This window comes from Podarcis erhardii (genome assembly GCF_964252035.2).
Source record: "Podarcis erhardii genome assembly, chromosome: 18".
NCBI lineage: Eukaryota > Metazoa > Chordata > Lepidosauria > Squamata > Lacertidae > Podarcis > Podarcis erhardii.
In genome coordinates this window covers 9739635-9762071 of record NC_138516.1, presented here as the reverse complement: position 1 = coordinate 9762071, position 22437 = coordinate 9739635, and the positions used below count along the sequence as shown (strand labels likewise).

At 47.4% G+C, this 22437-nt stretch overlaps 1 protein-coding gene across 2 annotated transcripts in view; it reads left to right on the top strand.

The window, feature by feature from the left end:
- The window catches only part of LOC309332969 (GRAM domain-containing protein 2A-like), a 25372-nt gene extending 3929 nt beyond the window's left edge, over positions 1–21443 (top strand). For both annotated transcript variants that reach the window (XM_081846368.1, XM_081846367.1), the window contains exons 2-13: positions 4974–5102; positions 7464–7548; positions 8703–8772; positions 10477–10580; positions 11548–11646; positions 13457–13528; positions 14426–14494; positions 16049–16112; positions 17714–17782; positions 18587–18665; positions 19941–20051; positions 21013–21443. In XM_081846368.1, coding sequence (XP_081702494.1) covers positions 4974–5102; positions 7464–7548; positions 8703–8772; positions 10477–10580; positions 11548–11646; positions 13457–13528; positions 14426–14494; positions 16049–16112; positions 17714–17782; positions 18587–18665; positions 19941–20051; positions 21013–21028 — 967 coding nt within the window. In that variant the 3' untranslated portion in view covers positions 21029–21443. The remainder of the gene's footprint in view (positions 1–4973; positions 5103–7463; positions 7549–8702; positions 8773–10476; positions 10581–11547; positions 11647–13456; positions 13529–14425; positions 14495–16048; positions 16113–17713; positions 17783–18586; positions 18666–19940; positions 20052–21012) is intronic.
- The last annotated feature ends 994 nt before the right edge of the window (positions 21444–22437 follow it).

Sequence of the window (22437 nt, the reverse complement as noted above, 5' to 3'; positions counted from 1 at the left end):
CCTTTTACTGACAAAAACCTTTCTCTACTGCTAAAAGCAGAGCTTCCTAGTTTGGGGCAGTCTACCACTGAACAGGCAGGCCCTTGGGGAAAGAAGAGACCCCCCCCCTCTGGGATTAAAACCATAAGATTGTTGAATCGGAGTCATCTAGTCCAACCCCCCATCAGTGCGGGTTCCTAGAAGTCTGTGGCCCAGCAGTGATGTATGGAAGTGAGAGCTGGACCATCAAGAAGGCTGATCGCCGAAGAATGGATGCTTTTGAATTCTGGTGCTGGAGGAGACTCTTGAGAGTCCCATGGACTGCAAGAAGATCCAACCTCTCCATTCGGAAGGAAATCAGCCCTGAGTGCTCACTGAAAGGACAGATCCTGAAGCTGAGGCTCCAAGACTTTGGCCACCTCAGGAGAAGAGAAGAGTCCCTGGAAAAGACCCTGATATTGGGAAAGATGGAGGACACAAGGAGAAGGGGAGGACAGAGGACGAGGTGGTGGGACAGTGTTCTCGAAGCTACCAGCATGAGTTTGACCAAATTGCGGGAAGCAGTGGAAGACAGGAGTGCCTGGCGTGCTCTGGTCCAGGGGGTCACGAAGAGGCGGACACGAATAAACGACTCAACAACAACAAAGTCCAACCCCCCAGCAATGCGGGTTCCTTGAAGTCTGTGGCTGTCCTCTGTCGGAGACAGGACGCTGGGGCATAGATGGATGCTTGTCCCATGTGATATCAGGGCAGATTGGAGCAAGCACTATCTGCAGACATCAACGTTGAATCCTGACAAGACAGAAGGACTGTTTTGGGGGGACAAGGGGGGCAGGCGTCCTGAATGGGGTGACCGTGCCCCTGAAGGACCAGGTGCGCAGCCCGGGGGTCATTCTGGACTCACAGCTGTCCATGGAGGCGCAGGTCAGTTCTGTGTCCAGGGCAGCTCCATCTGGTATGCAGGATGAGACCCTCCCTGCCCACAGACTGTGTGGCCAGAGTGGTGCATGCTCTGATCATCTCCCGCTTGGACTACTGCCATGCGCTCTACATGGGGCTACCTTTGAAGGTGACCCGGAAACTGCAACTAATCCAGAATGCGGCAGCCAGACTGGGGACTGGGAGCGGCCGCCGAGACCACATAACACCGGTCCTGAAAGACCTACATTGGCTCCCGGGACGTTTCTGAGCACAATTCAAAGTGTTGGTGCTGACCTTTCAAGCCCTAAACGGCCCACTATCCCTGAAGGAGCGTCTTTACCCCCATCGTTCTGCCCGGACACTGAGATCCAGCGCCGAGGGCCTTCTGGCGGTTCCCTCCCTGCGAGAAGCCAAGTTACAGGGAACCAGGCAGAGGGCCTTCTTGGTGGTGGCGCCTGCCCTGTGGAACGCCCTCCCATCAGATGTCAAGGAAATAAGCAACTATCTGACTTTTGGAGGACATCTGAAGGCAGCCCTGTTTAGGGAAGCTTTTCATAGTTGATGAATTACAGTGGTACCTCAGGTTAAGAACTCAATTCGTTCTGGAGGTCCGTTCTTAGCCTGAAACTGTTCTTAACCTGAAGCACCACTTTAGCTAATGGGGCCTCCCACGGCCGCCGCGCGATTTCTGTTCTCATCCTGAAGCAAAGCTCTTAACCCGAGGTACTATTTCTGGGTTAGCGGAGCTGTAACCTGAAGCGTATGTCACCCGAGCTACCACTGTATTGTATTTTAATATTTTGCTGGAAGCCGCCCAGAGTGGCTGGGGAAACCCGGCCAGATGGGCGGGGTATAAAGAATGAATTTTATTTTTATTTTTATTATTATTAATAGAGAGACCCATCTTTTGTGGCCCATGGGAAGGCGTGCATGTATCTTGGCTACCATATTTTTTGCTCTATAAGACTCCCTTTTCCCCTCCTAAAAAGTAAGGGGAAATGTGTGTGCGTCTTATGGGGCGAATGCAGGCTGCGCAGCTATCCCAGAAGCCAGAACAGCAAGAGGGATTGCAGCTTTCACTGCGCAGCGATCCCTCTTGCTGTTTTGGCTTCTGAGATTCAGAATATGTTTTTTCTTGTTTTCCTCCTTCAAAAACTAGGTGCGTTTCGTGGTCTGGTGCGTCTTATAGAGCGAAAAATACGGTGTTTATGGGCGCGCGTGGGATTTTGGATCTTGCGAAAGATTGGCGTCTCAGGTTGGGACTAGTGTCACAGAAGCATAAGTCTGGGAAGAGCCCTGGAACCCCTCCAAGTATACGATACACAGTCCAACACGTGTCTGCCCAGAGGCCATCTGGTCCAATGGGCGGGTATCAAACCGCAGCCTAAGTTTCCAGTCCTCTTTACCTTTTGGAGATCATCCCTGCCGATCTCTGATCCCTGCAACCCCCTGGCTAGGAATGCCGAAATAAAAGGAGTGTGGCAAATGCAGCCCAAGTTTCTAGTCCTATTTAAGGATGGAGGCGATAAGAAGCGGGGAGGGGCGAGGGGGCTAGCATTGGCTCTTCTGGAAGCTTGATTGGCGAGTACCAATCGGCCAGTAATGTGTTTTTTGAAAGCTTGTTGCTGCCGTTGCTGCCTTGGAGGTTTGCGGGTTGGGCTAGATGACCCTTCTGGGGAGCGGGGTCCCTTTCTGAACTTCTGATTCTATAAAATGAGGTTGTGTGGAGGAAGAACCCCTGAGCCCAGCCTGGAGCTGTTTGGAGGGAAGCAATAAAAAGCAAACGATTGGCTTTTGAAAAGGAAAACTGGGATCTGGCCGAGGGGTAAATTCTGGTGTTTTGTGGCGGCTCTGATTTTCCGCGGCGGTGACTTTTCCCCTGGCGGCCGGCTGGGAAATCCCAGGAATGCCAACAGCCAGCCGGACTGGTTATTTTCCTGTTCTGTGTATCCTGTTTTGCATAGCAACTCCAAAGCATGCACCATGGATTTCAGCTCCTGGCCTGGAAGTCTCCCTGGCGTAAATTGTTATATTATGGATAGAATTTCAATTATAAAGAAATAACCTCGCGTGTTCTTCTCTCGCTGGGGGTAGACCTCCTGATCCACCCCCTAAAAATAAAATACTAAAATCCCCTAAATGAAAACGATAACGTGAAACGCAGAGGAAATAAGCTGCGATATTGACGCGAAAGGTTATGGGTCTTGGGTCTGCCGCAGAGCCAGAGTTCCCGGAGATCCCTCTCTCGCCACTCGATCGGCTGACATTTTCAGGTAGGCTTCTCCTGCGCATGGAGGTTCTACCACAGGGGTCTGCAAACTACGGCCCGGGAGCTGGATGCGGCCCCACCAGGCTCACCAATCCGGTCCCCGTGCTGAGCTAAACCAGCATGGCGTTTCCTTGAAAAGAGACCGGCTTCTGCGGCGCTGGCACAGTTTCAGATTGGCTGCATCTGAAGCCGGGCGCGTTGCAGGGAACCTCGGGTTACAGACGCTTCAGGTCACAGACTCCGCTAACCCAGAAATAGTACCTCGGGTTAAGAACTTTGCTTCAGGATGAGAACAGAAATGGTGCTCTGGCAGCAGGAGGCCCCATTAGCTAAAGTGGTGCTTCAGGTTAAGAACAATTTCAGGTTAAGAACGGACCTCCGGAACGAATTACGTACGTAACCCGAGGTACCACTGTATTTACATTTTCCAAAATGTAGTCCGGCCCCCCACAAGGTCTGAGGAGCAGTGCACCGGCCCCCTGCTGAAAAAGTTTGCTGAGCCCTGTTCTACTGCCTTGGTTTGGCGCTGTGGGTTAAACCACAGAGCCTAGGACTTGCCGATCAGAAGGTCAGCGGTTCTAATCCCCGCAATGACGGGGTGAGCTCCCGTTGCTCGGTCTCTGCTCCTGCCAACCTAACAGTTTGAAAGCACCTCAAAGTGCAAGTAGATAAATAGGTACCACTCCGGCGGGAAGGTAAACGGTGTTTCCGTGCGCTGCTCTGGTTCGCCAGAAGCGGCTTAGTCCTGCTGGCCACATGACCCAGAAGCTGTACGCTGGCTCCCTCGGCCAGTAAAGCGAGATGAGCGCCGCAACCCCAGAGTCGACCACGACTGGACCTCATGGTCAGGGGTCCCTTTACCTTTAATCGTCAGCTGTGGAGGCTTATTGGACTAAAAGTAAACCGGCGTCCTGGCCGGATACATCTGTGAAATACCAAAAGCAACTTCTTCCGTCTTCCTGCGTTGTTGTGTAAACCGCTGCCCCACCAGCAAGCAGTATTTAGTGCTAGACTGTTCCTGGATGAGGAAGCTCTACGGATCATCCTCAGGAGTAGGCAGAACCCTTTATGGAGAGCCAAAAGTTAAATCGAGATGCCACCCACTCCCTCGTCACCTGAGACGTTACATAAAGCGATTGCAATCTCGGGGTTTTGTATCGGGGCGAGGCTGTTTTCATCGGCACACGGCTAATTATAGGGAAGGGGAGGGAAATAATCTCATTAAATTCTGACTGATGACAGGCTAGAGAGGGATCACATTGCACGGCAAAGCACAGGAACGAGGTGAGCTGAAAAGGGGACATTTATTCTCCTGCAATCGCAATAAAAATAAATTTCTTCGTCTCCCTTTTGGAGACGCATTGAAGGCATGCCGTTTTGAACTCATCCAAAATGGTTCAAGTCCAGCCGAGGGCTTCTTTCGCCACCTCCCGCCTTGCTTAAGTCTCTGCCTCTCTTGTGCCCGTCTGTGAAATGGGCGCAGGAGCAATGCTGGGAAATTTATCCTCCTGCAATCTCAATAAAAATAAAATTCCCCGTCTCCGTTTTGGAGACACATTGAAGGCATGACGTTTGGAAGATATCCAGAATGATTCAAGTCCAGCTTGAGGGCCTCTTTCGCAGCCTTCCCCCTTGCTTAAATCTCTGCCTCTCTTGTGCCCATCTGTGAAATGGGCGCAGGAGCAAGGATGGGTGGATCAGCAGCGAGGGTGACGGTGTCTGAGGAGGAAGTGTCGGCCCAAGGCTGGGGTTGGGGACTTGTGAAGCAACATAATCAATCAGGCAATTTCTCGCTCCTTCCCAGCTGCCTGTCAGAGATCTCTGGAAAACAAAGGAAAAGCAAGCGAAGGATGTCGGAGCAAAAAAAGTCCCAAAGTTTGGAGGAGACGGTCGGCGAGGCAGCCAGGAATGGACACAACCCGCCCCTTTCGCGGTGAGTTTTGGCAAAAAGCGAGGCTCTGAACCGCTTGTGTGTTTGACCTTAAATGTACTTAAGGGCAGATGATGCCCAGCTCTACCTCTCCTTTAAATCAGAACCAGTGAAGGTCCTGTGTGAGTGTCTGGAGGCGGTTGGAGGAGGGATGGCGGCTAACAGATTGAGGTTGAATCCTGACGACTGTTTTGGGGGGACAGGGGGCAGGCTGGTGTGGGGGACTCCCTGGTCCTGAATGGGGCAACTGTGCCCCTGAAGGACCAGGTGCGCAGCCTGGGGGTCATTTTGGACTCACAGCTGTCCATGGAGGCGCAGGTTAATTCTGTGTCCAAGGTGGCTCCATCTGGTATGCAGGATGAGACCCTCCCTGCCCGCAGACTGTCTGGCCAGAGTGGTGCATGCTCTGGTTATCTCCCGCTTGGACTACTGCCATGCGCTCTCCATGGGGCTGCCTTGGAAGGTGACCCAGAAACTGCAATTAATCCAGTATGCAGCAACTAGACTGGGGACTGGGAGCGGCCGCCGAGACCACATAACACCAGTCCTGAGAGATCTGCAATGGCTCCCAGTACATTTCCGAGCACAATTCAAAGTCTTTTTGCTGACCTTGAAAGCCGGAAACGGCCCAGTAGACCTGAAGGAACGTCTCCACCCCCATCGTTCAGCCTGGACACTGAGGTCCACCTCTGAGGGTCTTCTGGCGGTTCCCTCCCTGCGAGAAGCCAAGTTACAGGGAACCAGACAGAGGGCCTTCTTGGTGGTGGCGCCCGCCCTGTGGAACTCCCTCCCACCAGATGTCCAAGAGAAAAACAACTACCAGACTTTTAGAAGACACCTGAAGACAGTAATAATAATAATAATAATAATTTATTATTTGTACCCCGCCCATCTGGCTGGGTTTCCCCAGCCACTCTGGGCGGCTTCCATAAAAACCAGAGATACACTAAAATATCACAGATTAAAAACTTCCCTGAACAGGGCTGCCTTAAGATGTCTTCTGAATGTCAGGTAGTTATTTATCGCTTTGACATCTGATGGGAGGGCGTTCCACAAGGCGGGTGCCACTACCGAGAAGGCCCTCTGCCTGGTTCCCTGTAGCTTTGCTTCTCGTAATGAGGGAACCGCCAGAAGGCCCTCGGCGCTGGACCTCAGCGTCCGGGCAGAACGATGGGGGTGGAGACGCTCCTTCAGGTATACTGGGCCGAGGCCGTTTAGGGCTTTAAAGGTCAACACCAGCACTTTGAATTGTGCTCGGAAACGTACTGGGAGCCAATGTAGGTCTTTCAAGACCGGTGTTATGTGGTCTCGGCGGCTGCCCCCAGTCACCAGTCTAGCTGCCGCATTCTGGATTAGTTGTAGTTTCCGAGTCACCTTCAAAGGTAGCCCCACGTAGAGCGCATTGCAGTAGTCCAAGCGGGAGATAACCAGAGCATGCACCACTCTGGCGAGACAGTCCGCGGGCAGGTAGGGTCTCAGCCTGCGTACCAGGTGGAGTTGGTAGACAGCTGCCCTGGATACAGAATTGACCTGCGCCTCCATGGACAGCTGTGAGTCCAAAATGACTCCCAGGCTGCGCACCTGGTCCTTCAGGGGCACAGTTACCCCATTCAGGACCAGGGAGTCCTCCACACCAGCCCGCCCCCTGTCCCCCAAAAACAGTACTTCTGTCTTGTCAGGATTCAACCTCAATCCATTAGCCGCCATCCATCCTCCAACCGCCTCCAGGCACTCACACAGGACCTTCACCGCCTTCACTGGTTCTGATTTGAAAGAGAGGTAGAGCTCAGGGCGGCTAACACCAAATATAAAAACAATTTATTGAAATACAGCTTAAAAAACAAGATTAAAGTACAACATGAAAACATTAGAACGCAGCCTCATTTCACTGCAAACTCAATCAAAAACTTTTTTTGGGATGAAATGTTAAGTCTTCACCAAGGCCCTGAGCCCGGACTTGGTTGGGGAGGGCGGGGTATAAATAAAATTCATTATTATTATTATTATTATTATTATTATTATTATTATTATTATTATTCCTCCTTGGCTCTTAGAACCTGTCGACTCATGGCTTTCAAAATTGACCTTTATATCTTTGCAATTTAAACGTTTATACGTTTTCCGATTCTAATCACACTCATTGCAGAATATCTCAAAAATGCAAATAAAGAAAATTCCTCGTTACAAGTCTCTAGGCAACCCTGCTAGGGATGTTAATTGCTTACAATGATCTTTCAGATATTGTATAAATTGACTCGTCTTTTTGGAATACTTGATCTTGCTGGTTTCGCATTTTTCCGGTACTTCTTTCTTGTTTCCGTTTTTTGGCTAAAATAATTCTTCTATTTCTCTTGTTCCTTTTAGATCCAAAACCTACGATCCGTCTTACTCCAAAGACGCCGAGAAAGAAATTTTGGCCTCTGCGCAGCACAGGAATTCAGACTCCAATGTAAGCTTGGCTGGCAGATAGAGCCTTTTTTGACTGCTCAGATTTGTAATTATTAACTAATTCGTATAATCGTAGAGGTTGAAGGGGCCTCCAGGGGTCATGCAGTCCAACCCGCTTCCAGTGCAGGGATGAATAATAGACTTTCTTTTTAAAAAATAATAATATTTATTAAGGTTCTAAAGGTTACAAAAAGAAAAAGAAAACACACCAAGTTAAACACAAACTTGTAAAAAAACACACAGAAAAATAGAAAAATAGAAACAATTAAAAAAAAAAAAAACCTTCCCATAACTCATCTTCCATTTGCTTGTTTCCTTGACCTCCTCGCACCTCCCTTTTTTGTATTCTAGTTCGGTTAGCTATTTCAACAAATCCTTTCCATCCTTCCCAATTTTTATCCTATAATTTATCTTAACATAATGTAACTTTACCTTTCCTGCTTTCATCCATTAACAGTCTATTTTTTCTTAGTCCTTTATAATATTTCTGCTAAAGCCACATAACTTCATTCCAGCCTCCTTCTAACATTCCTTAATTTTACTATGTTTCTGTAAATAAACTTTAAATTTCTTCCAATCTTCTTCCACCGACTCTTCTCCTTGGTCTCGGATTCTGCCAGTCATTTCCGCCAGTTCCATGTAGTCCATCACCTTCATCTGCCATTCTTCCCGGGAATAATAGACTTTCTATCCTGCCCTGCTTCTGCAGAGCAGCTGACACATCTACCATTTCAAACCTGAAAGTTTATAGCGATTGCGACGGGTGGGGAGCGTTCCACAACCGGGGAGCCACCACCAAAAAGGCCATAAGTCCCTGCCATAGTTAGGGAAGAAGGGAGGGAAGAAAAAAGAGAAAATAAACGACAAAAAGACTTCTGGTTCTCTGTCTGTTAAATATAGTATTCACACATTAAAATCCATCTGTTCTGTTTTCTATAAGCCAGTATTTCCCCCCCCTCCCACCCCAATCTTCAAATCCATCTGTCACGAGTTCGTTTTCTCTTTCACGCAAAAAGTCCGTCCAAAGTTTCCGGTCCTTAATAAGTATCGTAGAATCGTAGAATTCTAAATTGCAGGAATCTCGGCTGACCCAGATCAGGGCTAAACAGATCACACCTCCCTCTCTCTCTCTCTCTCTCTCTCTCCTTTCCACAGCTGGTGAAACACGCTCTCAACTTCCGAAGGGTGTTCAAAGACGTCCCTGAGGAGGAAGACCTCTTGCAGAGTAAGTGCTTGAATTAATTAATTAATTAATTAATTAATTAATTAATCTTTATTTGCATCAGCCATCGGCCATAGCAATAAAGCAACACTACGATATACAAAGAATAGAAATAAAAAGCCAATTATATAAAATACATTTTAGGGTTTGGAATCAATGGTCAAATAGTGGACCTTATTCTGATTGCCCCAGCGAAAAACCTTGCCACCTTTGCTGTCACCTGCTCATCTTGATCTGCCCGGAGAGAGGACACTGGGGCAGTGGCGGGGCGACCCGGGATGGACAATATAGGAGGGGTGAGAATCTCATTCCTCAAGTCTTTACAAAGAGGGCAAGCCAGAAGGGCATGCGCCACCGATTCGGGACTGCCGTCTCCACAGGGATGTTTTCCGTGTGGGATCTGTTGGAATCATCCCTCAAGTCCAACCGAGGGCAAGACATTCAACCTTGCGAGAGTCAAAGCGCGTCTATGTTTTGGAATTGCTCGGTTATGCAGAGAGGATGCCAGAGAGTCGAAATAGGAAGGTGGAAAACAGTCATGCCATGGGCAAAATTTCCTTATTGTGGCCAAGTTGTTCCAATGCTCGATATCATTTAGGTAAAGGTAAAGGGACCCCTGACCATTAGGTCCAGTCATGACCGACTCTGGGGTTGCGGCGCTCATCTCACTTTACTGGCCGGCGTACAGCTTCCGGGTCATGTGGCCAGCATGTCTAAGCCGCTTCTGGTGAACCAGAGCAGTGCACAGAAACGCCGTTTACCTTCCCGCCGGAGCGGGACCTATTTATCTACTTGCACTTTGAGGTGCTTTCAAACTGCTAGGTTGGCAGGAGCAGGGACCGAGTGATGGGAGCTCACCCCGTCATCGCGGGGATTCAAACCGCTGACCTTCTGATCGGCAAGCCCTAGGCTCTGTGGTTTAACCCACAGCACCACCCGTGTCCCTTCAATACCATTTAGGCACTGACAAAAAATTTGGAGGGTGTGCAGCCGCCGCCGTTATTATTCTGCTTCTCTGTGCTTCGTGCAAAATGAAGAGAAGTTAGGAGGAGTTTGCATGTCACCCGCTCCTCCCGCGGGGCCCGACCCTGGTTGCTGTGTGATGGTTCGCCACACTGAGGACCATAGCTGTCAACTTACAGATTTGAAAATAAGGGACCAGCAACCTCGGAAATAAGGAATCAGCAGCCAAAATAAGGGATTTTCCGGGCACAGGCATGTTCGATTTCTGAGCCCCTCCGAGCCAAGGGCAGAAAGCCCAGCCAGCAGCCAAACGAAGCCTCAAGCGATGGTTCCCACAGCGCAGCAACCCGGCAAAGGGGACGCAGCAAGGAAAACCACCGTCCCCTCTCCGCTGGGAAGCGCTGAGCAAAGGCGAGTCCCCAGGCAACGCGGCCGATTTGATCGGCACAAGGCATGCAAGCTCCACCCCCCAGTCGTTCTTAGACTCCTTATTGGGTGAGCAACGCAGCCAAGCAACACAGCTGGAGCCTCCCTCCTCCCTGGCCGGCAGAGAGGGAGGGAGAGGAGCTGCTTCTTTGAAACCCGGGAAATTGAAGGGACATCATCAATAAGGGACAGCAGCGGGACACGGCACTGGGATAAGGGACTGTCCCGCCAAATAAGGGATGGTTGACAGCTATGCTGAGGACTAGAATCGTGGCAGCTTCTTTGCCAACCCTTCCTTCCTGGTCTTTCCCCCCGCAGCGTTTTCGTGCGCCTGGCAACGGGAGGTTCCTTATCACGGCCGCCTGTATATATCCGAAAATCACGTCTGCTTCTACTGTAGCATGGTACACCGGGAAGTTAAGGTAAGGGCTCTTGGGGCGAGGTTAAAGCTAGGGTCAGCAGACATTTTCAGCCGGGGGCCGGTCCACTGTCCCTCAGACCTTGTGGGGGGCCGGACTATATTTTGGAAAAAAGAAATGAACGAATTCCTATGCCCCACTTGATGGGTGTTTGGTGGAGGGCAAGGGGAACCATGGGGCAGGGTCCAGGATGCTCAGATTGCGGCCACCAGACCTCCCCTTTCATGACGTAACCATGATGTATGAGTGATGTAGTTTGGGGGGGTATAACATGGGGATTGGCAACTAATAAAAGTTTGGGGGCTCTTTTGTTTGGGGCTTCCATCCTGTTCCACCTGGTGGCAGGGGGGAGTCCTGTCACAACAGAGTTCAATAAAAACCAAGCCGACTGGCTGCTGTTTTGCTCTGGTACAGTGGTGCCGCAAGACGAATGCCTCGCAAGACGAAAAACTCGCTAGACGAAAGAGTTTTCCGTTTTCGAGGTGCTTCGCAAGACGAATTTCCCTATGGGCTTGCTTCGCAAGACAAAACCGTCTTGCGAGTTCTTGCGAGTTTTGTCCCTCCCCCCCCCCCTTTTTCTAAGCCGCTAAGCCGCTAATAGCTGTGCTTCGCAAGACGAAAAAACCGCAAGACGAAGAGACTCGCGGAATGAATTAATTTCGTCTTGTGAGGCAACACTGTATTCCTGGCTGGTGTCCTTGTTTTCTGTCCAAGGGAGCCCTCAGATTTCTCCGTTAACAGTGTGGAACTGATGGATCTTTTTGTGAGTGTACGGCTAATGTTTCGTTCCTCTCCCTCAGATTTCTCTGTTAACATAGACTTGTGGTCTCTCTCTCTCTGTAGTATAGGGATACCTTTTCCCCATGAACCATGTTGGGTCATATCCTGTGCTTCTTCATCCCTCATCTCCCTCCCTCCCTCCCTCTCTCTCTCTCTCTCTCTCCTGCCTCCCCTTTTCCCGGACCGAAAGGTCGTCATCCCGGTTCTATCCATCAGCATCCTCAAAAAGGCCAACACAGCCTTGCTGGTACCCAACGCCATCTGCATCCGGACGTCGGATGGAGAAAAGGTGAGAGCTTAGCAGTGCTGGATTTACATATAAGGTGAACAATCTCTAGCTTAGGACCCCACTCTCTTAAAGGTAAAGGGACCCCTGACGATTGGGTCCAGTCATGGCTGACTCTGGGGTTGCGGCGCTCATCTCGCTTTACTGGCCGAGGGAGCCGGCGTACAGCTTCCGGGTCATGTGGCCAGCAGGACTAAGCCGCTTCTGGCGAACCAGAGCAGCGCACGGAAACGCCGTTTACCTTCCCGCCAGAGCGGTACCTATTTATCTACTTGCACTTTGAGGTGCTTTTGAACTGCTAGGTTGGCAGGAGCAGGGACCGAGCAACAAGAGCTCACCCCGTCGTGGGCATTCGAACCGCCGACCTTCTAATCGGCAAGCCCTAGGCTCCGTGGTTTAACCCACAGTACCACCCATGTTCCCCACACTCTCTTGGGGGCCCCCAAAAAAATTAAAGGGGAAAGAAAACTGGATGTACATTTCAAAAATATAAGATACAAAACAAATAAAATAAAACCTACATGCAGCAACTGTGTTTTGTGTTGTGTAGGCTCCTAGGATGTAAGTCACGGGCCCCACCTGCTCCCTAAAATATCCCTGGTTTGCTCCTTTCTATATATAGGGTGCCTACATTCTGCATGGACTGGTTGCATGGCCACATGTGCAAATGGCTTGAGATACCTATTAGGTCCATCAATTGCCATATAGCATATATTCAACACAAAAAAAACAGCGACAATTTTTTGCTGACAAAGGACAGCTGTATATATAAAGGGCCCCATGACCTTTAGTAGCTTAGGGCCTCATCAAAACTAAATACGGCCCTGGCTGTGTCAATGGATTCCGGGGCAGGGCTGGGTTCGCGAAGTCGCTTTTCATAGTTTTGCCGAAAGCTGTTGCGCTTTTCGTTGAGCAAAATCTCAAAATCAATAATGAAAAAAGAGTTTCCGAGCTATTTTTTAAAAAGGAAAATTACACTTTCACTAGGGTGGCGCTGTGGGTTAAACTACAGAGCCTAGGACTTGCTGATCAGAACATTGGCGGTTCGAATCCCCGTGAGGGGGTGAGCTCCCATTGCTCGGTCCCTGCTCCTGCCAACCTAGCAATTCGAAAGCATGCCAGTGCAAGTAGATAAATAGGTACCGCTCCGGCGGGAAGGTAAACGGCGTTTCCGTGCGCTGCTCTGGTTCGCCAGAAGCGGCTTAGTCCTGCTGGCCACATGACCCGGAAGCTGTACGCCAGCTCCCTCGGCCAGTAAAGCGAGATGAGCGCCGCAACCCCAGAGTCGGTCATGACTGGACCTAATAGTTGGGGTCCCTTTGCCTTTACACTTTCGCTATGTCCAGATTTCCCTGGACATCTCAGCTATCTCCACCCATTTACGAGGGCTATGTCCGGGAAATTCTGGACTCATGGCAGCTCTTCGCTGAAGCAACATTTCCCAAGGAGAATGTTTTTAAGTGTGCATTGAATGTGATTTAAATTACGGTTCTTTATTGAATTGATCGAGGCTCACAAAGCGGTTTGAGGAATTTGTATGTTGGCCCTGACGGAAACTCCGAACATTTCAGCCTCCTAAGAATCCCATTTTTTGAAAGAAAAAAACCCAGCAAGGCTCTAGTCCTGTTTGCCTGGGCTTTTCCTCTAGCACGCTTTCTGATCTATTATGGGGTGTTATTTCTGTGTGGAAGGCTAGGCTGCCTCCCCATCAGAAAGGAACGGAAAGCAAATTATGGGATTGAGGGATCTGTTTTGTTCCACGGGGTGAAGACTGCAATCTTATTTTATCTTACCCCTTCTTTCCACACCGCAGTTCCTGTTTGGGTCCCTCCGCTCCCGGGAAACCGTTTACCAGGTCCTGCGCTCCGTCTGCAAACACCTCCAGGTAATTAATAATAATAACAATAGAGTGGTACCTTGGTTCTCTGTCGGGAAACACACACACACCTCGATGCGGTGCCGAGATTCAAAATCTCAGGAAGACACCATCTTCCTTTCATTTTTTAAAAGAACCTAGGTTTCTAGTCCTTGTGACCAACATTACCTCTACCCAGGAAAAAAAAATGAAGGGAGCAAGAACTTTTGTTGGAGAAAAGATGGGGCGGAATTGTAATACAGTGGTCCCTTGGGTCGCAAACTTAATCTGTTCCAAAACCAAAGTGTTCCAAAACCAAGGCGTGCTGCTTTCCCATAGAAAGTCATGCAAAACGGATTAATCTGTTCCAATCAGCATGTTTTTACATGAGTAGAATGTGTGCTTTTATTTAAAATGCATCTCTGGGTTATTTGTGGGGCCTGCCTGGTGTTTTTACATGAGTAGAATGTGTGCTTTTATTTAAAATGCATCTCTGGGTTATTTGTGGGGCCTGCCTGGTGTTTTTACATGAGTAGAATGTGTGCTTTTATTTTAAATGCATCTCTGGGATATTTGTGGGGCACAGGCATTGGTTCATTCCCCCCCCCTCAAAATATAGTCCGGCCCCCCACAAGGTCTGAGGGACGGTGGATCGGCCCCTTGCTGAAAATGTTTGCTGACCCTTGCTATAAATGGATTGGAATTGAATAAAAAAATTATTATTATTATTATTATTATTATTATTATTATTATTATTATTATTAATTTTTATTATTATTAAAGATATTCCACAGTCCTGAAATTAGGAAATCCGGTCTGTCTTAGGTACAGCAATGTATCTCACAGAGGGGTTGGAATAGATGACTTTTGGAGGGCCCTTCCACTTCTATGGTCCTAGTTCTTTGATTTCTCTTCTGCTTCCTCTAGGACGGCAGCCGCAACAACAGCCCAACCACAGCACACAACCTTTCGGACCAGTTGCTTAAGATTTCCCTGGTAAGGAGCTGGGTTTTCTGTCTTTTGTGTGACCAGCCATCCTTTTGGGATTAGAATTAATAGGATCGAAAGGCTACAAGTGTAGGGCATGCACTTATATAATAATATATGCTATATGGTCATTTATGGACCTCATAGGTATCTCAAGCCATTTGGCCGTGTGGCCCTGCAACCAGTCCATGCAGAATGCAGGCACCCTATATATAGAAAGGAGCAAACCAGTGATATTTTAGGCACCCTATGTATAGGGTGAAAGTGGAGAGCGCAAAATATGGCCTGAAGCTCAACATCAAAAAAACGAAGATCATGGCCACTGGGCCCATCACCCCCTGGCAAACAGAAGGGGAAGAAATGGAGGTAGTGAGAGATTTGACTTTCTTGGGCTCCATGATCACTGCAGATGGTGACAATAGTCACAGAATTAAAAGATGCCTGCTTCTTGGGAGAAAAGCAATGACAAACCTAGACAGCATCTTAAAAAGCAGAGACATCTCCTTGCCAACAAAGGTCCGTATAGTTCAAGCTCTGGTTTTCCCAGTAGTGATGTATGGAAGTGAGAGCTGGACCACAAAGAAGGCTGATGGCCGAAGAATGGATGCTTTTGAATTCTGGTGCTGGAGGAGACTCTTGAGAGTCCCATGGACTGCAAGAAGATCAAACCTCTCCATTCGGAAGGAAATCAGCCCTGAGTGCTCACTGGAAGGACAGATCCTGAAGCTGAGGCTCCAAGAGTTTGGCCACCTCAGGAGAAGAGAAGACTCCCTGGAAAAGACCCTGATGTTGGGAAAGATGGAGGGCACAAGGAGAAGGGGACGACAGAGGACGAGATGGTGGGACAGTGTTCTCGAAGCTACCAGCATGAGTTTGACCAAACTGCGGGAGGCAGTGGAAGACAGGAGGGCCTGGTGTGCTCTGGTCCAGGGGGTCACGAAGAGTCGGACACAACAAAACGACTAAACAACAACAAATATATAGAAAGGCACCCTATATATAGAAAGGAGCAAACCAGTGATATTTTGGGTAGCAGGCGAGCAGTCAGGGCCCGTTATTTACATCCTAGGAGCCTACACAACACAAAACACTGTTGCTGGATGTAGGTTTTATTTCATTTATTTTTTATCTTCTATTTTGGAAATGTACATCCAGGTTTTTTCCCTTTAAATTTTTTTGGGGCCCTAAGCTATAGCTGGGGACCAGGTGGCGCTGTGGGTTAAACCACAGAGCCTAGGACTTGCTGATCAGAAGGTCGGCATTTCGAATCCCCGCAATGACGGGGTGAGCTCCCGTTGCTCGGTCCCTGCTCCTGCCAACCTAGCAGTTCGAAAGCACGTCAAAGTGCAAGTAGATAAATAGGTACCACTCCAGCGGGAAGGTAAACGGCGTTTCCGTGCGCTGCTCTGGTTCGCCAGAAGCGGCTTAGTCTTGCTGGCCACATGACCTGGAAGCTGTACACCGGCTCCCTCGGCCAGTAAAGCGAGATGAGCTAGGTGTCTGGATGCAACCAAATTTTCCCCTATCGTTCCCAACCTCTCTCTATTTTCGTTCCCCTCGCAGACTCCAAAGGAGCTGGACGGCAGCCGGACGCCCCCCCTGGACGAAACCCTCCCGGAAGAGCCTGGTGAGAATTGGGTCGTTTCTGTTTATTTGATACAAAGTTCGGCGTCTAACCTTTGGAACTCCCCGCCTAGTGATATTACGCAGGTGCCTCCACAGTAGTTTTTTTGCCGCTTGCGAAAAGCATTACTGTTTAGACAAACCTGCCCCATTGCTTAGAAAGCAATTTTAATCCGTTTTAGTATTTCCCCCCCTCCAAATAATTTTTTTTAGTTTTCCGAATTTTTAACAAATCCGCCCAAATTGCACCAGATTTAATCCCATTAAGTTGACACTCTTTGTCATCAATAAGGTCCCTTCTGTCCTTCGTATTTCATTATGTGTTTCCAATTCACGTCCCATTTTAATCTTAAATCCAGGGTGTTGATTTATGGACCTAAAAGGTATCTAAAGCCATTTGCACATCACAAAATATGTATTTTATCAAAGTCATTGGAATACAATTAAGAAGAAGTATATTAATAGTGAAATACAATTAAGAAGAAGCATATTCATAGTGAAATAATTATTAAGCTCCAACTTAAAATGATTTTCTTTATCCATAACAAACTTAATGCAAACATATTGAAATTTGGCAATGACAAACGTTCCATTAAAAACACAGTTTACAAAGGCTCATCGTCTATTCTCTGGAAACCTGCTGTAACATGAAATAAGAGGTGCAAATATATGATGCAAACTACTAATAATTAGAAATAGCTTTATTAATGTGAAATTGAGTGTTAGAAACAAATGCAATCGTAATAATAATAATAATAATTTTTATTTATACCCCGCCCTCCCCGGCCAGAGACGGGCTCAGGGTGGCTAACACCAGTAAAATTAGAGTAAAAACATAATGGGGGAAAAAAACACAATTTAAAATACAGGTTAAAATACAATTTAAAATGCAGCCTCATTTTAAAAGTGGATCAAAACCGTAGTTAATACAAGCCCATGACTTACCGTACATCATAGCAGCCTACATAACACAAAACACTGTTGCTGGATGTAGGTTTTATTTTATTTGTGTTTTTTTATCTTATATTTTGGAAATGTACACCCCTTTAAAATTTTTGGGGGGCCCCTAAGAGAATGGGGCCCTAAGCTATAGCCTGTTTAAAGGTAAAGGTAAAGGGACCCCCGACCATTAGGTCCAGTCGTGGCTGACTCTGGGATTGCCGCGCTCATCTCGCTTTATTGGCCGAGGGAGCCGGCGTACAGCTTCCGGGTCATGTGGCCAGCATGACTAAGCCGCTTCTGGCGAACCAGAGCAGCGCACGGAAACGCCGTTTACCTTCCCGCCGGAGCGGTACCTATTTATCTACTTGCACTGGTGTGCTTTCGAACGGCTAGGTTGGCAGGAGCAGGGACCGAGCAACGGGAGCTCACCCCGTCACTGCGGGGATTCAAACCGCCGACCTTCTGATTGGCAAGTCCTAGGCTCTGGTTTAACCCACAGCACCATCTGCAATTCCATAGCCTGTTTAGCTTATGCGTAAATCCGGCGCTGGGCTAATCCTTCGCTTTCAGGCTGACCTCAATCGCAGGGTTGTTGAGAGGGTGAAATGCAACTTTAATTTTATTTTATTTTTAATAAAAAGCCTTAACCGTCTTCTTTCGCAGACAGGGCAGATACGACACGGAGCCCCCTGATGGCAGCTATCGAACCGCACCGGGCGTCAGCAAACAGAGGTGAGTGGCTTTCTTTGCCGTTTTGCAGACCGCCCTCTCCACATTCCCCTGAAACCTCTTTTTCGCGAACCAAACTGTGTCACGGATGGGTATTGCTATCCAAAGGCTGGAGAGAGACTCTCAGCCATCAAGAGACCAATTGAATTGTATTCAGTTGTGGGATATCAGAGTTTTTTGGGCTGGGTGTTCATCAGTATGCAGATGACACCCAGCTCTACCTCTCTTTCAAATCAGAACCAGTGAAGGTCCTGTGTGAGTGCCTGGAGATGGTTGGAGGATGGATGGCGGCTAACAGATTGAGGTTGAATCCTGAATCCTGATGACTGTTTATGGGGGGACAGGGGGTGGGCAGGTGTGGGGGACTCCCTGGTCCTGAATGGGGTGACTGTGCCCCTGAAGGACCAGGTGCGCAGCCTGGGGGTCATTCTGGACTCACAGCTGTCCATGGAGGCGCAGGTCAATTCTGCGTCCAGGGCAGCTCCATCTGGGACGCAGGATGAGACCCTCCCTGCCCGCAGACTGTCTGGCCAGAGTGGTGCAGCAATAAGTTATATGTAATTGACTTAAGGAGTAGGCGACAGGTCAGGTCCATAGTCAAAAGACCCCTTTCCTTTTTGTTAAAACACTTTGTGTTTTGTTTTGTTTTTACTGCGTTTATTATTATTTCTACTTTTTTTTTTTTGTTCAGTTTGGATGTATGGCTTTTCTCATTATTGATAATAATAATAAAATCCCCAAAAAATATTCATTTGTCTTTTCCCAGGCCTTTTTAATAATAATAATACCGCCTCTTTTTCTTTCCAGGAGGGTCCACAAAGTCCTGGCGCAGCTGGAAGTCTCACCTCAGCCCCCTCAACACTGTCATCCTCATCTATCTCTGCTTGTGAGTGGGCCAGTTTTCTGTTGTGATTCCTGCACTGAAAGCGGGTTGGGATGGATGACCTTTGGGTTCCCTACCTTTTTTAAAAAAATAGATTTTTATTAGGATTTTTTTTAAAAAAAGGTTACAAAAAAAGATAAAAAATATAAGTAACAATCCAAAAAAGGAAAAGAAATAACAATACATATAAAACAAACATCATCCAAAAACAGGAAAGAAAAGAGAAAACAACAACAACAAATCAAACCTTTACATCACTTATTTTCATTCGCTTACTTCCTTGACCTCCTCACACCTCCCATTTTTGTATTCTAGTTCTTAGATATTTCAGCAAATCCTTCCCAACTTTGTTTTTATCTTAGTAATTTATCTTAATATATTGTAATTTTGCAATCTCTTCTTTCACCAATTCATTTTTACTTAATCCTTTATATCTTTTCTGCTAAAACCACATACTTTTATTCCAACCTCTTTCTAACATTCCTTAATTTTGCAATATTTCTGAAGATAAACTTTAAATTTTTTCCAATCTTCTTCCACCAACTCTTCTCCTTGGTCTCGGATTCTGCCAGTCATCTCGGCTACCTTTGGGTTCCCTTCCTGCTCTGCAATTCTCCCATTCCATGAAGCCACACAGCTTGTTGAATCCGCCTCTTGGCCCCTTCCCTACTAAACTTTTGGCTGCTACTAGAAGACTTATTGTGGGACGCAGGTGGCGCTGTGGGTTAAACCACAGAGCCTAGGACTTGCCGATCAGGTCGGCGATTCGAATCCCTGCCACAGTGTGAGCTCCCATTGCTCGGTCTCTGCTCCTGCCAACCTAGCAGTTCGAAAGCACATCAAAGTGCAAGTAGATAAATAGGTACCACTCCGGTGGGAAGGTAAACGGTGTTTCCGTGCGCTGCTCTGGTTCGCCAGAAGCGGCTTAGTCCTGCTGGCCACATGACCCGGAAGCTGTACGCCGGCTCCCTTGGCCAGTAAAGCGAGATGAGCGCCGCAACCCCAGAGTCAGCCACAACTGGATCTAATAGTCAGGGGTCCCTTTACCTTTACCTAGAAGAAAAATTAAGACGATTGTCCCATTGGCTGGAGGATAAAATCGCCTTTTAGCCACAATGGCTTAATTTTTTTCCTCTCCACTGAGCAACCAAGGTGATGGAGGTCTTGGAAACCTTAGCCTGATGAGGAACGGTCGAAGGACCTGGGTATGTTTAGCCTGGGAGAAAGAGAGTGGAGACGCTCTTATAAAATCTTAATATTCTGATATCTCGGTTTCAGGGTGGTGGTCCTCCTCCTTTCCTCGGGGTACATCGGCCTGCGCATCGTGCAACTCGAAGAACAGTTGATCTCCATGGGAGCGTGGCCCGAAATAGACCTCCAGCAGCACCAGTGAGTTTTTTGGGGGGGGCTTCTCGTTCCTCGGTTTCACCTCCGTTGAGAACGGCTGATGGCGTAAATCATGGGTAGGCAAACTGAGGCCCGGGGGCCGGATCCAGCCCAATCGCCTTCTCAATCTGGCCGGCGAACGGTCCGGGAATCAGCGTGTTTTTACACGAGTAGAATGTGCGCTTTTATTTAAAATGCATCTCTGGGTTATTTGTGGGGCATAGGAGCCCTCTGCCCTATTAGAAGCAGAATTCAGAATAGCCCCCAACCCTGTTAGAAGGAGAATTCAGAATAGCCCCCTACCCTATTAGGAGGAGAATACAGAATAGCCCCCTACCCTATTAGAAGGAGAATTCAGAATAGCCCCCTACCCTATTAGAGGCAGAATTCAGAATAGCCCCCTACCCTATTAGAGGCAGAATTCAGAATAGCCCCCTACCCTATTAGAGGCAGAATTCAGAATAGCCCCCTACCCTATTAGAAGGAGAATACAGAATAGTCCCTACCCTATTAGAAGGAAAATACAGAATAGCCCCCTACCCTATTAGAGGCAGAATTCAGAATAGCCCCCTACCCTATTAGAGGCAGAATTCAGAATAGCCCCTTACTCAGTTGGTCCTGCATGAGACGATTAATCTGAGGGTCATGAGTTCGAGTCCTGCACAGGACAAAAATATTCCTGCATCGCAGGGGGTTGGACTCTCCTATAAAAAAAGCATAATTCAGAATAACCCCCGTACCCTCTAGAAAAAGCAAGATTCAGAACAGTGGCTTGCGCAGTCTGCTAAGGAAGATGATAACACAATTCCAAACCGTAACAAGTAATGGCACATTTATTCAAAGCCCGGTTAAAAATATTATTCCGCAGTGGTCTGTCGGCTGCTTCCAGTAGGCTGAATAAACAGGAAAAAGCTTTCTCCGTTTTCTCAGCTTTGTAACTTTTAAATATTTTCTCCCTGGACAGGTATAAGACACCTTGAGCATCTCGCAAGATGTTCAGGCCAACTGCTGCTGGTCGGGAAATAGAAAAATAGGGTTGCCAAATGTCCAGGTTTGTTCCGGACACGTCCAGGATTCCAGTGACGAAATTAGCATCCTGGGGGAATCATGTTTTATTTTATTTTTTGAAAAACCAGCAAAATGTCTGGGGTTTTGCAAACAGAACCATGAAGCTCAACAACCCAAAAAAACAACACAGCTTTTTGTGTCCCGATTTTTACTTCTGGAAATACCCTAAAGAGACTTTTGCTTCGGCACTGTACCCGAAAAACGTCTCGAGTCGCAAAAACAGAGGACAGTTCTTGTTTCAGCAGCTCGGCGAAGGAAGAACAATTATTTTAGCACGTGCCTTGAATCCTAAATGGTGTAAGTTATACTGTCTTTAAGGTATTTTAATTTTATTTTTTAGCACCCCTAATTATATCTTGGGGATCTCTGTGCAGAAAATCTGCAAGGTGCCTTTCGAAACCCAACTCTGACTAGATCTAAACACGCTATAAGCAAGTCAGAAATTAAATCGTTATAACAAAAGATGGGGGAAAACCGCTAAGGAAAATCGCATCTGAAAATTTCCTTTGCCCTCCATCGCCCTCTGGTGTCTCATGTTTATAACGCGTTCAAAACGCTGTTTCTTTGACTCATGTAGCGGAGTCCTTTTTACCATAGTTTTCAAAAATCCTCTCTAGAAAAGGTGAGAAAAGAAAACTCTAAAAAGCGAGAGATTTTGAGAGGAAGCTGTCTTCTTTTTCGTTTTTTTGCTCTGACTCCCTTTTTTATATATAAAAAAATTCAAATATTAATCATGCAACGAACTCCCTCACTAGGGCGGTTCCTAAAAAACTTTTTGCAAAAAATATATGCCTGTTCCAAAGGTCTTATCTTACTACGCTAGGGATTATATTAGCTCTATCTGAAATTTCATGCATATCAGTTAATATCTTGACCCTGCTCCGCTGCACTGAAATTTCAGCCTTCGCGACATAGGAAAACGACCAAGTAAACAGCTATTTTCCTGGAAGAGGGTCAATATATTAACTGATATGCATGAAATTTCAGATATAGTTATATATATTTTTTTCTGGGGGTGCAAAGTACCGGCACATCTTTCTTTTTCCTTTTTTTCCAGTTAAAAATGTGGCACTTGATATAACAACTTTGTGGTGAGTTATAGGAGTTTTTCTAGGGGGGAAAAAAAGCACTGCAACAGTTGAAGGCTCACCAGCAAGATATTGAAAAGCAACCTTATGGCGAAAAGCACTTTGAGGGAGAAAAAACACTTCAACCTACATAGCCTTTTTAAAAAAATAAAAATAAATCCAGCTGTTTATTTATACATTTTAAAATAAGAAGCGTTGCGTGAATGGCGATACGGTTTGTGGATGGAATGATG